Source organism: Bombina bombina, chromosome 3, assembly GCF_027579735.1.
Source record: "Bombina bombina isolate aBomBom1 chromosome 3, aBomBom1.pri, whole genome shotgun sequence".
In the NCBI taxonomy this organism is placed as follows: domain Eukaryota; kingdom Metazoa; phylum Chordata; class Amphibia; order Anura; family Bombinatoridae; genus Bombina; species Bombina bombina.
The window spans coordinates 632,292,930-632,307,395 of NC_069501.1; the positions used below are offsets into that span (position 1 = coordinate 632,292,930).

The 14,466-nt window shown below is 44.4% G+C and overlaps 1 protein-coding gene across 2 annotated transcripts in view; it reads right to left on the minus strand.

The window, feature by feature from the left end:
• Positions 1–259: 259 nt before the first annotated feature.
• PTRH2 (peptidyl-tRNA hydrolase 2) overlaps positions 260–14,466 on the minus strand; it is a 31,927-nt gene continuing 17,720 nt past the window's right edge. For both annotated transcript variants that reach the window (XM_053707330.1, XM_053707331.1), the window contains exon 2: positions 260–858. In XM_053707330.1, the coding sequence (XP_053563305.1) occupies positions 333–848 (516 nt within the window). In that variant the 5' untranslated portion in view covers positions 849–858 and the 3' untranslated portion in view covers positions 260–332. The remainder of the gene's footprint in view (positions 859–14,466) is intronic.

Genomic DNA, 14,466 nt, shown 5'->3' on the forward strand with positions numbered 1-14,466 from the left:
TGTTGGGGGGCTTTTTTAATTTTCATAGGGATTAGGTTGAATTTTTTTTTTTGGATAATGTGTATTTTTTTTCTGTAGTTCTATTTTTTATTTTTTGTATTTACAACACATAGACTGCCATCTCGGCAGGCTTACCAACTAGTGTTTTATAATTGTATCCCTTGTAATAGAAATGTGAATGTGTTCGACTTCATAAATACATTACAGAAATAATAACATCATATATCCACAATGGAACAAAGTCTTGTAAAACAAAAACTTTTACGATTATACCACCAAAAGAAATTTTATTGTCAAACATTAAAACAACAATGTGGTACTTAGCTATTGCTTCAATAAAGCTTTAAATGTCCAGTCACCTTGTCAATTAATTCAGCAGGACCTGGTCCCACACCGAGAACAGTTCTTGAACCTGGTGCTATCTGAGTGCGACCAGCATCTTGTATCAAACTAATGGTCAACCCCACTTGCTTAGCATGAGTGAGAAGTTCAATTAAGGTGTCTTCATCAGGTGCTTTTAACACTACTTTAGGCTGCCCACAATATTCCCATTGTTTGAGCAGTTCCAGGTTTCTCTTGAGAAGTTGTTTATAGGCAGACACAGCGGCGTGGGAGCATTGTGCAGCAACTTTTCCTTTACCCATTTTCAAATCATTGCGGACAACCAATACCATTTTAAACTCGCCACTCTCTCCCATAATGCTTGTGTCACTTCCAGCCTCTTTTAAAGCCAAAGTTGTAATGTTACTGGAGCGGGAATAACGACCCCTAAGACCCCAGCCAAGTAAAAGTCCACATGCTATACCTGCTGCCACTGAAAGCGTCCCAGGGTTAGAAAAATAGTCCATTGCAGGTTATCTAAAATAGAATAAAGAATCATGAAAAATGATAACAGTTACACAAACTATAGCGGAAATGCAACTAGTACAAATTATGATTTTGGTCACACTTTAATATAGGGCTTGATACATTTGTTGAAAATGTGGTAGCCAGAAATTGTTTTGCCAGCCACTGTGGAACACTGAGTGCCAGGGAGAAATGGTAACCCGCCCCCCAGGGAGGCAAGCTTACTGAATGGTGCCCTGAAATATATTTTAACATAAAAAACATCATTATAATTAAAATAGTGTGAAAACTGTCTGACTACATTAAAGGGACATTCCAGTCAAAATTTAAATGCACACAAATGAATTACATATTCAAATAGAAACATATTTGCAATATAAATGTATTGTCAAAAATGCTTCTAGTAAAAGTTATCACCGTTTTAGTGTTAGCATTTTTCTCTGCACGTGCACGTGAAGCACAGCTTCACAGAGCTGTTCAGAGTGCCAGTGGGGCTTGTATCATATCAGCAATTAACAAACAGTCACTACCAGATGGTACAAGCACCTTAGGCTCTCTGATAATGTGCTCTGTTTAAAATGCTGGTGCATGCTGCATACTTGAATACACTTTTTCAACACCCATAGCTTTTATTAAAAGCATTTTTGCTAATACGTGTATATTACAAAAAATGCTTCTATTGAAACTGAAATGCATCCATGTGGATTCCAATTTTGGCAGGGAATGTCCCTTTAATATCATGTTTACTGCAACTATTTTTTGGCCGATATCTTATTCTATAGCAGAACAGAAATTTCTTGAAATTACAAGGTCCCTTTAATTTCACTAGTAGAACATGCGACTATAATTGTTAACCCTTAAGGATGTACAGGGTACGTCCTACAAAAACTGTCACTTAATGACCAAGGACGTACCCTGTACATCCTCAGGGTTTTCAAGCGCTGGAAGCAATCGTAATCGCTTCCCGACGCTTTTAGGGTATTGCAGTGATGCCTCGATATTGAGGCATCCTGCAATACCCTTTCTTAAAGGATTCCAAAACTTTTTTATTTTTTCCACCAACTGACCATCAATATCAAATGTAATAATATATAATAATATATATATATATGTACACACACACCATATACATAGACACACACCATATACAAACACACACACACAAAACCTATATAAACACACACACACAAAACATACACACACACACACCATAAAGAACAAAAAAAAAATCTAAGTATTTTGGTTGGCTCCTACACGCCTAGAATACATTTGTTAAGCCCTGACTTACCTTTTCTGCAATGCAATGTGCTGTTCCCTGTACCGCACTGGAGATCAGGAAGTGAGAGGAAATTGAAAAGAGAGGAACGTAGCAAATATTTCCATTGAGATAGTATGGAACAGTGACACCCGCAGGCAGAAATTAAAACTGCAGTCCAAATTTTTTTTTTTAATCTGACACTGCAGTTCTTTCTGCAGAGATCCTTCAGTTTCTGCGATAAGAACGCAGATCGCACAGTGTTCTACCTTGGGGGCGGCGATAATCCGCCATGTTGGTCTCGATTGGAGAAGTTATTGCCGGCAGTGGGTTCGGAATTCAATAACATTTTGGGTGACGATTTCTCAGAAAGGGTAAACATACGAAGCGCAATGATATTTACAAAAAGTACGTATTTATATTGATCTGGCTAATGGAGGTAACTTTTCTGATGGGTTTAGTGTCCCTTCAAGCATCTGATGCAGAGAGAGCCACTCTGTGGCCCTCTCTGCATCGGCCAGCGATGGTGCCGATCATTGGTGGGAGCCATTGAAGGGAGGTGGGTGGGTGGCCCATCATTGGGAACTTCCGGCCGGTGGGGATTCTCATTTGCGGGTGCGCACACACAGGAGTACTTAACAAGAAGTGGTGAGAGAGGGAGGGGGGATAATGTTGGGAAAGGGATCTGGGAGGGGGTAGGGTATTGAGGGGGAGGCAGCTACACTAAAGAAAAAGTTTGATTCATATAAAAAAAAAAAAAAAAAAAAGGGCAAATTTTATTGAAAAGTGGGTACTGCCAGTACCCAAAATGGCAGCAAATAGTGAGAGGTGGGAGGGTTAGAGAGCTGTTTGGGAAAGCTCAGGGAGGTTGGGTGGTAAGGAGGGATCCTACACTACAGAAAATATATAATTTAAGAAACAAAAAACAAACAAAAAAACTTTTATTTTTATACTGGCAGACTTTCTGCCATTAGTAAAGATGGCGGTTGACAATAGTGATGTGGGGGAGGGAAAAGAGCTGTTTGAGAGGGGTCAGGGAGGGATGTGTCAGGTGGGAGGCTGATCTCTACACTAAAGCTAAAATTAACCCTTCAAGCTCCCTACAAGCTACCTTAATTAACCCCATTCACTACTGGGCATAATACAAGTGTGGTGCGCAGCGGCATTTAGCGGTCTTCTAATTACCAAAAAGCAATGACAAAGCCATATATGTCTGCTATTTCTGAACAAAGGGGATCCCAGAGAATTATTTACAACCATTTGTGTCATAATTGCACAAGCTGTATACAATTTCAGTGAGAAACCTAAAGTATGTGAAAAAGTGAACAATTTTTTTTATTTGATCGCATTTGGCGGCAAAACGGTGGCCTGAAATATACCAAAATGGGCCTAGATCAATACTTTGGGTTGTCTATTAAAAAAAACATAATTTATGCTTACCTGATAAATTTATTTCTCTTGTAGTGTATCCAGTCCACGGATCATCCATTACTTGTGAGATATTCTCCTTCCCAACAGGAAGTTGCAAGAGGATCACCCACAGCAGAGCTGCTATATAGCTCCTCCCCTCACTGCCATATCCAGTCATTCGACCGAAACAAGACGAGAAAGGAGAAACCATAGGGTGCAGTGGTGACTGTAGTTTAATTAAAATTTAGACCTGCCTGAAAAGGACAGGGCGGGCCGTGGACTGGATACACTACAAGAGAAATAAATTTATCAGGTAAGCATAAATTATGTTTTCTCTTGTTAAGTGTATCCAGTCCACGGATCATCCATTACTTGTGGGATACCAATACCAAAGCTAAAGTACACGGATGATGGGAGGGACAAGGCAGGAACTTAAACGGAAGGAACCACTGCCTGTAGAACCTCTCTCCCAAAAACAGCCTCCGAAGAAGCAAAAAAGTGTCAAATTTGTAAAATTTTGAAAAGGTGTGAAGCAAAGACCAAGTCGCAGCCTTGCAAATCTGTTCAACAGAGGCCTCATTTTTGAAGGCCCAGGTGGAAGCCACAGCTCTAGTAGAATGAGCTGTAATCCTTTCAGAGGGCTGCTGTCCAGCAGTCTCATAGGCTAAGCGTATTATGCTCCGAAGCCAAAAGGAGAGAGAGAGGTTGCCGAAGCTTTTTGACCTCTCCTCTGTCCAGAGTAAACGACAAACAGGGCAGATGTTTGACGAAAATCTTTTGTAGCCTGCAAGTAAAACTTCAAGTCACGGACTACGTCCAGATTATGCAAAAGACGTTCCTTCTTTGAAGAAGGATTAGGACACAATGATGGAACAACAATCTCTTGATTGATATTCCTGTTAGAAACCACCTTAGGTAAAAACCCAGGTTTGGTACGCAGAACTACCTTGTCTGAATGAAAAATCAGATAAGGAGAATCACAATGTAAGGCAGATAACTCAGAGACTCTTCGAGCCGAGGAAATAGCCATCAAAAACAGAACTTTCCAAGATAAAAGTTTAATATCAATGGAATGAAGGGGTTCAAACGGAACTCCCTGAAGAACTTTAAGAACCAAGTTTAAGCTCCACGGGGGAGCAACAGTTTTAAACACAGGCTTAATCCTAACCAAAGCCTGACAAAATGCCTGGACGTCTGGAACTTCTGCCAGACGCTTGTGCAAAAGGACAGAGCAGAGATCTGTCCTTTTAAAGAACTAGCTGATAAGCCTTTGTCCAAACCCTCTTGGAGAAAGGACAATATCCTAGGAATCCTAACCTTACTCCATGAGTAACTGTTGGATTCACACCAATAAAGATATTTACGCCATATCTTGTGGTAGATTCTCCTGGTGACAGGCTTCCGAGCCTGTATTAAGGTATTAATGACTGACTCGGAGAAGCCACGCCTTGATAGAATCAAGCGTTCAATCTCCATGCAGTCAGTCTCAGAGAAAGTAGATTTGGATGATTGAAAGGACCTTGTATTAGAAGGTCCTGCCTCAGAGGCAGAGTCCATGGTGGAAGAGATGACATGTCCACTAGGTCTGCATACCAGGTCCTGCGTGGCCACGCAGGCGCTATCAGAATCACTGATGCTCTCTCCTGTTTGATTTTGGCAATCAGTCGAGGGAGCAGAGGAAACGGTGGAAACACATAGGCCAGGTTGAAGAACCAAGGAGCTGCTAGAGCATCTATCAGCGTTGCTCCCGGGTCCCTGGACCTGGATCCGTAACAAGGAAGCTTGGCGTTCTGGCGAGACGCCATGAGATCCAGTTCTGGTTTGCCCCAACGATGGACCAGTTGAGCAAACACCTCCGGATGGAGTTCCCACTCCCCCGGATGAAAAGTCTGACGACTTAGAAAATCCGCCTCCCAGTTCTCTACGCCTGGGATGTGGATTGCTGACAGGTGGCAAAAGTGAGACTCTGTCCAGCGAATTATCTTTGAGACTTCTAACATCGCTAGGGAACTCCTGGTTCCCCCTTGATGGTTGATGTAAGCCACAGTCGTGATGTTGTCCGACTGAAATCTGATGAACCTCAGTGTTGCTAACTGAGGCCAAGCTAGAAGAGCATTGAATATTGCTCTTAACTCCAGAATATTTATTGGGAGGAGTTTCTCCTCCTGAGTCCACGATCCCTGAGCCTTCAGGGAGTTCCAGACTGCGCCCCAACCTAGAAGGCTGGCATCTGTTGTTACAATCGTCCAATCTGGCCTGCGAAAGGTCATACCCTTGGACAGATGGACCCGAGAAAGCCACCAGAGAAGAGAATCTCTGGTCTCTTGATCCAGATTTAGTAGAGGGGACAAATCTGAGTAATCCCCATTCCACTGACTTAGCATGCATAATTGCAGCGGTCTGAGATGCAGGCGCGCAAATGGCACTATGTCCATTGCCGCTACCATTAAGCCGATTACTTCCATGCACTGAGCCACTGACGGGCGTGGAATGGAATGAAGGACACGGCAAGCATTTAGAAGTTTTGATAACCTGGACTCCGTCAGGTAAATTTTCATCTCTACAGAATCTATAAGAGTCCCTAGGAAGGAGACTCTTGTGAGTGGTGATAGAGAACTCTTTTCCACGTTCACTTTCCACCCATGCGACCTCAGAAATGCCAAAACTATCTTTGTATGAGACTTGGCAATTTGAAAGCTTGACGCCTGTATCAGGATGTCGTCTAGATACGGAGCCACCGCTATGCCTCGCGGTCTTAGAACCGCCAGAAGTGAGCCCAGAACCTTTGTAAAAATTCTCGGGCAGTGGCCAACCCGAAGGGAAGAGCTACAAATTGGTAATGCCTGTCTAGAAAGGCAAACCTTTGGAACCGATGATGATCTTTGTGAATCGGTATGTGAAGGTAGGCATCCTTTAAGTCCACTGTGGTCATGTACTGACCCTCTTGGATCATGGTCCGATTAGTTTCCATTTTGAATGATGGAACTCTGAGGAATTTGTTTAAGATCTTTAGATCCAAGATTGGTCTGAAGGTTCCCTCTTTCTTGGGAACCACAAACAGATTTGAATAAAATCCCTGTCCTTGTTCCGTCCGCGGAACTGGATGGATCACTCCCATTACTAGGAGGTCTTGCACACAGCTTAGGAATGCCTCTTTCTTTATCTGGTTTGCTGATAACCTTGAAAGATGAAATCTCCCTTGTGGAGGAGAAGCTTTGAAGTCCAGAAGATATCCCTGAGATATGATCTCCAACGCCCAAGGATCCTGAACATCTCTTGCCCACGCCTGGGCGAAGAGAGAAAGTCTGCCCCCCACTAGATCCGTTTCCGGATAGGGGGCCGTTCCTTCATGCTGTCTTGGGGGCAGCAGCAGGCTTTCTGGCCTGCTTGCCCTTGTTCCTGGACTGGTTAGGTTTCCAGGCCTGTCTGGAATGAGCAACAGTTCCCTCTTGTTTTGAAGCGGAGGAAGTTGATGCTGCTCCTGCCTTGAAATTTTGAAAGGCACGAAATTTAGACTGTTTGGCCTTTGATTTGGCCCTGTCCTGAGGAAGGGTATGATCCTTGCCTCCAGTAATGTCAGCAATAATTTCCTTCAAGCCAGGCCCGAATAAGGTCTGCCCCTTGAAAGGAATGTTGAGTAATTTAGACTTTGAAGTCACGTCAGCTGACCAGGATTTAAGCCATAGCGCCCTACGCACCTGGATGGCGAATCCGGAATTCTTAGCCGTTAGTTTAGTCAAATGAACAATATCATCAGAAACAAATGAGTTAGCTAGCTTAAGCGTTCTAAGCTTGTCAATAATTTCATTCAATGGAGCTGTCTGGATGGCCTCTTCCAGGGCCTCAAACCAGAATGCCGCCGCAGCAGTGACAGGCGCAATGCATGCAAGGGGCTGTAAAATAAAACCTTGTTGAATAAACATTTTCTTAAGGTAACCCTCCAATTTTGTATCCATTGGATCTGAAAAAGCACAACTGTCCTCAACCGGGATAGTGGTACGCTTTGCTAAAGTAGAAACTGCTCCCTCCACCTTAGGGACCGTCTGCCATAAGTCCCGTGTAGTGGCGTCTACTGGAAACATTTTTCTAAATATAGGAGGTGGGGAAAAGGGCACACCGGGTCTATCCCACTCCTTGCTAATAATTTCTGTAAGCCTTTTAGGTATAGGAAAAACGTCAGTACACACCGGCACCGCATAGTATCTATCCAGCCTACACAATTTCTCTGGAATTGCAACTGTGTTACAGTAATTCAGAGCAGCTAATACCTCCCCAAGCAATACACGGAGGTTCTCAAGCTTAAATTTAAAATTAGAAATCTCTGAATCAGGTTTCCCCGAGTCAGAGATGTCACCCACAGACTGAAGCTCTCCGTCCTCATGTTCTGCATACTGTGACGCAGTATCAGACATGGCTCTAACAGCATTTGCGCGCTCTGTATCTCTCCTAACCCCAGAGCTATCGTGCTTGCCTCTTTATTAAGGCAATCTAGATAATACCTCTGACAGGGTATTATTCATGATTGGCGCCATATTAGCGTGCGTCCCCTGAGCGGGAGGCGAAGGGTCTGACACGTGGGGAGAGTTAGTCAGCATAACTTCCCCCTAGACAGAACCCTCTGGTGATAATTCTTTTATAGATAAAGACTGATCTTTACTGTTTAAGGTGAAATCAATACATTTAGTACACATTCTCCTATGGGGCTCCACCATGGCTTTCAAACATAATGAACAAGTAGGTTCCTCTGTGTCAGACATGTTTAAACAGACTAGCAATGAGACTAGCAAGCTTGGAAAACACTTTAAAACAAGTTTACAAGCAATATAAAAAACGTTACTGCGCCTTTAAGAAACACAAATTATTCCAAATTTTGAAATAACAGTGAAAAAATGGAGTTACACTAACGAAATTTTTACAATGTATGTAATAAGTTAGCAGAGCATTGCACCCACTTGCAAATGGATGATTAACCCCTTAATACCAAAAACGGAATAACAAATGACAAAAACGTTTTTTAAACAGTCACAACAACTGCCACAGCTCTACTGTGGCTTTTTACCTCCCTCAATACGACTTTTGAAGCCTTTTGAGCCCTTCAGAGAAGTCCTGGATCATGCAGGAAGAAGCTGGATGTCGGTGTCTGTAATTTTTGCTGTGCAAAAAAAAAAAAAACGCCAAAATAGGCCCCTCCCACTCATTACAACAGTGGGAAGCCTCAGGGAACTGTTTCTAGGCAAAATTCAAGCCAGCCATGTGGAAAAAACTAGGCCCCAATAAGTTTTATCACCAAACATATGTAAAAAACGATTAAACATGCCAACAAACGTTTTAAAATACACTTTTATAAGAGTATGTATCTCTATTAATAAGCCTGATACCAGTCACTATCACTGCATTTAAGGCTTTACTTACATTACTTCGGTATCAGCAGCATTTTCTAGCAAATTCCATCCCTAGAAAAATATTTTAACTGCACATACCTTGTTGCAGGAAAGCCTGCACGCTATTCCCCCTCTGAAGTTACCTCACTCCTCAGAATATGTGAGAACAGCAAAGGATCTTAGTTACTTCTGCTAAGATCATAGAAAACGCAGGCAGATTCTTCTTCTAAATACTGCCTGAGATAAACAGTACACTCCGGTACCATTTAAAAATAACAAACTTTTGATTGAAGAAATAAACTAAGTATAAAACACCACAGTCCTCTTACGACCTCCATCTTAGTTGAGAGTTGCAAGAGAATGACTGGATATGGCAGTGAGGGGAGGAGCTATATAGCAGCTCTGCTGTGGGTGATCCTCTTGCAACTTCCTGTTGGGAAGGAGAATATCCCACAAGTAATGGATGATCCGTGGACTGGATATACTTAACAAGAGAAAAATATATACATGTGAAGGGTTATTCAGGGATTCCTGACATATCATAAATTATGCTTACCTGATAATTTCATTTCCATCGAGGGGAGGAGAGTCCATGGCTTCATTCATTACTGTTGGGAATTATGAACCTGGCCACCAGGAGGAGGCAAAGACACCCCAGCCAAAGGCTTAAATACCTACCCCACTTCCCTCATCCCCCAATCATTCTGCCAAGGGAACAACGAACAGTAGGAGGAATATCAGGGTATAACTGGTGCCAGAAGATGAATTAAATTAAGGTCCGCCCATCAGATATGGGCGGGAGCCATGGATTCTCCTCCCCTCGATGGGAATGAAATTATCATGTAAGCATAATTTATGTTTTCCATCTAATGGGGAGGAGAGCCCACGGCTTCATTCATTATTATTGGGAACATATACCCAAGCTCTAGAGGACACTGAATGAAACTGGGAGGGAAAGGGGGACCCTAATCTGAGGGCACCATAGCCTGTAAAACCTTTATCCTAAAAACAGCTTCTGCCGAAGCAAAAACATAAAATTTGTAAAACTTTGTAAAAGTGTGTAAGGAGGACCAGGTAGCCACCTTACAAATTTGCTCCATAGAGGCCTCATTCTTGAAGGCCCAAGACGAATCCACAACTCAAGTTGAATGAGCTGTGATACTCTGAGGAGGCTTATGTCCCGCTGTCTCATAAGCCAAGCGAATCAAGCTCCTCAACCAAAAGGACAAAGAAGTAGAAGAGGCTTTCTGCCCCTTGCGCTTACCTGAATACACCACAAAAAGAGATGTAGACTGTCTGAAATCCTTTGTAGCCTAAAGATAGAACTTCAGGGCATGAACCTGATTGATGTTAAGGTTAGACACCACCTTGTGAAGAAACCCCAAACCAGTGTGAAGCACAGCCTTATCCGCTTGAAAAACAAGATAAGGTGACTTACATTGCAAGGCAGCCAGTTCAGATACTCTGCGTGTCAATGCAATGGCCAACAGGAAGAGAACCTTCCAGGACAAAATCTTAATGTCAATGGAATGCATAGGCTCAAACCTTAAGGACCAAGTTTAAGCTCCATGGGCGAGCATACTGTCTAAAGACAGGCCTGATACAAAGATTGGATGTCAGGGAGCTCAGCAAATTTCCTATGCAACAAGACTGATAATGCCAAAATCTGTCCCTTTAAGGAACTGGCAGCAAGACCCTTCTCCAAACCATCTTGGAGAATGGACAGAATCCTGGATACCTTCACCTAATGCCAAGGATTTCCATGCTTCTCACACCAGGACAAGTAAGTCCTCCACACCTTATGGTAGATGCGATGAGTGACTAGCTTCCTTGCCTGAATTAGAGTATAGATCACACTTTCAGAAAAGCCTCTCTTGGCCAAGACTAGGCGCTAAATCCCCACGCAGTCAGCCTCAGAGAATCGAGATTTTGATGTTGAAAAAGGCCCTGTTCCAGCAGATCTCTACAACAGGGTAACCTCCACGGCGGAGAGGATGACATCCCCACCAATTCCGCAAACCATGTCCTCCGCAGCCACGATGGAGAAATCGGAATGGCCGAAGCTCGCTCCTGTTTGATGCGTGCCACTGACGTAAGCTAGGCTGAACCTCCAAGGCACCGCTAAGGCATCAGCTCTGCTTGGGGATCCCTGGACCTCGACCCATATTGGGGTAGCTTGCAATTGAGTCTGGACGCCATAAGATCTACCTCCGGTGTTCCCCACCTGAGGCAAATCTCCGCAAACACTTCAGGGTGAAGTGTACCATTTCCCGGATAGAAGGATTGCCTGCTGAGAAAGTCCGCTTCCCAGTTGTCCACACCTGCAATGTAAATCGCTAAGAGCAAGCAGCTGTGGGACTCCAAGATCCAAGACACCTCCCTCATGGCTAGGGAGCTCCTTGTACCGCCCTGATGGTTGATGTAAGCCACCGAGGTAATGTTGTCGTCTGGAATCTGATAAAGCTGAACAACTCCAAAGGAGGCCATGTCTTCCGCGCATTGTAGATTGCTCGGAGTTCCAGAATATTTATCGGGAGAGTCTCCTCCCGGGACCATTTTCCTTGTGCCATCCTGGAACCCCAAACTGCTCCCCATCCTGTCAGACTTGCGTCCGTGGTCACAGTCTCCCAGGACTGTCTCAAGAAGGATGTCCCCATGGACAGTTGCTCCAGACGGATCCACCAAGAGAGGGAAATCCGAGCATCTATGGATATCTGCTGTGATAGATCTGAATGATCATTGTTCCTCTGTCTCAACATGCACAATTGAAGAGGTCTGAGATGGAACCTGGTGAATGGAATGCTGGAAACCCCGAGTCTGATCACCTCCATACACAGTCACTGAGGAGCTTGAGGAGGACTGAAGGGCAAGACAAGAGGACGCAATCTTCTATCTATAGTCTATAATCGTGCCCAGGAACCAGGGAACTCTTTCCTGAGTTGATCTTCCAACCGTGAGATTGAAGTAAAAGAAGAAGAGCCCTCGAATGATCCTCTGCGAGACTGAGCGACGGCGCCTGGATTAGGATGTCGTCCAGAAAGGGCCAACAGCAATGCCTCTGGCCACCGCAAGAAGCGCCCCACAGAACCTGCGTGAAGACTCTCGGGCCGTCGCTAGGACAAAGGGGAGGGCCACAAACTGGAAGTTTTGGTCCAGAAATGCAAATCTTAGGAACTTGAAGTGATCCCTGTGGATTGGCACATGAAGGTAAGCGTCATTCAAGTCTATAGTTGTCATGAACTGTCCCTCTTGAACTAGGGGTAAAATAGATCTGATTGTTTCCATTTTAAACGATGGACCACTCAGAAACTTGTTTAAACACTTTAGGTCCAGAATCAGGCAGGATGTGCCCTCCTTCTTTGGAACCACAAAAAGATTTGAATAGTACCCTAGACCCCTTTATGCTTGGGGTTCTAGTACGATAACGCCGAGAGAGTAGAGATCCCTTAACACACTCTAGAAAGGCCTCTCTCTTTTCTGGTCTTGAAGACAGGTTTGACAGGAGGAATCTGCCCCTGGGCAGATGTGATCTGAACCCTATTCTGTAACCCTGGCTAACAACCTCCAGAACCCAAGGGTCCTGAACGTCCTGTAACCATACTTCTGAGAAGAGAAATAATCTGCCCCCAACTTGGTCCGGAGACCGGTCAGGGCCGCCCCTTCATGACGATTTTGTCTTGTCTGGCTTCTTGCTCTGCTTAGACTTGTTCCAAGAATGAGCCGGCTTCCAAGTTCCCTTGGACTGGTCCGCTTTCGCTGCGGGCTGCTGGTGCTGTGCCTTGTCCGCATGAAAGGGATGAAAAGTAGATCCTTTAGGCTTAGCCTTCGTATCCTGCGGTAGGAAAGCTCCCTTTCCTCCCGTAACAGTGGATATGATCGAATCCAATCCTGGACCGAACAGAATCTTTCCTTGAAAAGGCAGGGACAAAAGCCTCGACTTAGAGGTCATGTTCGCAGACCAAGACTTTAGCCACAGAGCCCTGCGAGCTAAAACGGAAAAACCTGACACCTTAGCGTTCAGGCAAATAATTTGCATATTGGCATTACAGATGAAAGAATTGGCGACCTTCAGCGCCTTAATCTTCTCCTGTATCTAGTCGATGGAAATCTCCCACTCGACCATTTCACACAGGGATTAACACCAATATGTTGCAGCTCTGGAAACTGCGGCTACGGCCGCTGCTGGCTGAAAAACAAACCCTGTGCGTTGAAACATCTTCCTTAACATGTTTTCCAACTTTTTATCCATGGGCTCTTTAAACAACGAACTATCCTCGAGGGAAATAGTTGTCCGCTTCATGATGCGTGGAGATAGCACCATCCACAGCTCAAGCTGAGAGTCCGGAGTGGGGAACAGTTTCTTAAAAGGAAGAAGAAGGGGAAAAGGAAGAACCCAATTGCTCCACCCTGTCCTCATATACCTTATCAAGCTTAGGAATCGCAGGTTCCTCCAGAAGCTTTGGTTACGGATCCTCCAGAGTAGCAAGCACTTGCTTCAGCAAAAAGCGTAAATTCTCTATCCTAAATCTAAAGTCAGGCTCCTCCGCAGCCAGAAGTTTAGATGACACGGACTCCGACCCAGAAGGGGCCTCCTCCGAAGAGTCGGAGTGGGACTCGTCATCGTATAACGCCTCTGATATTTCCATAGGCGTAGACAACCCCTGGGCCGGGTCGCCATGATACGCCCTACTCTTGTGCTTAGCAGAACGTAGTAAGGCATGGATCACTTTCGATACTGCCGTTTGCAGTTGATCCGCAAAATCTGACGGCCAATAAATCTCTCCCGCATGAGTAATGGTTGGACCCTGGGGCGCTGCATGTGCAATTGGAGATGAATGCAGGGAACGCACCTAATGGGACGGGGAACCCTCAGAGGTGGACGGCTCAGTAGTACTAGACATCCGTTTGCTTTTAGATGTAACTTTATTAAGGCATATGGAACATAGTTGAGCAGGCTGATCTACCAGAAACTCCTCACAATAAACACAGGAATGAGACCTTGTTAAAGAGGGAGTACCCTCTAACGCGTCAGAGTCCTCCATAGCTTGCGCTGTTATTACGGACTAGATTAACTTTATAAATAGGCACCTTTATAACCTCCAATGGCTGAGGCACTCACCAGCTCCTATAAACCAGACTACAGAAACCGTTTTGTCTCCTGTGCCGCTGATCAACACTGACGATAGCCACACCCGGTCACATGGAATGCCTGGCAGGACCCCCCCTGCCTAAGGAGAAAAACGCGCAAAAAAAAAAAAAAAGGAGCTGCGCAATACTCCCGTAAGTCACCTGAAAGATCCATACATTGCCAGAGCCTCATCTCGCACATAACACAGCAATGACACAATAAACAATAATCATGTATAACCCCCCTCTTCAATCCCCTTTCCAGGAATATTAACCCTTGATTCTTTAAAGATAAAAGGCGTCACACTGTGACCCTGTCTTCCGTGTTATCATTATGTAATAAAAAATGAAACGATCTTACCAGAATCTACGCTGTGGAACAGGAACACGGCCCTTCAAGTGTGACAGGTTAGTAGCCTCGCTCCTGACATGGACTTGAGTGTAAAA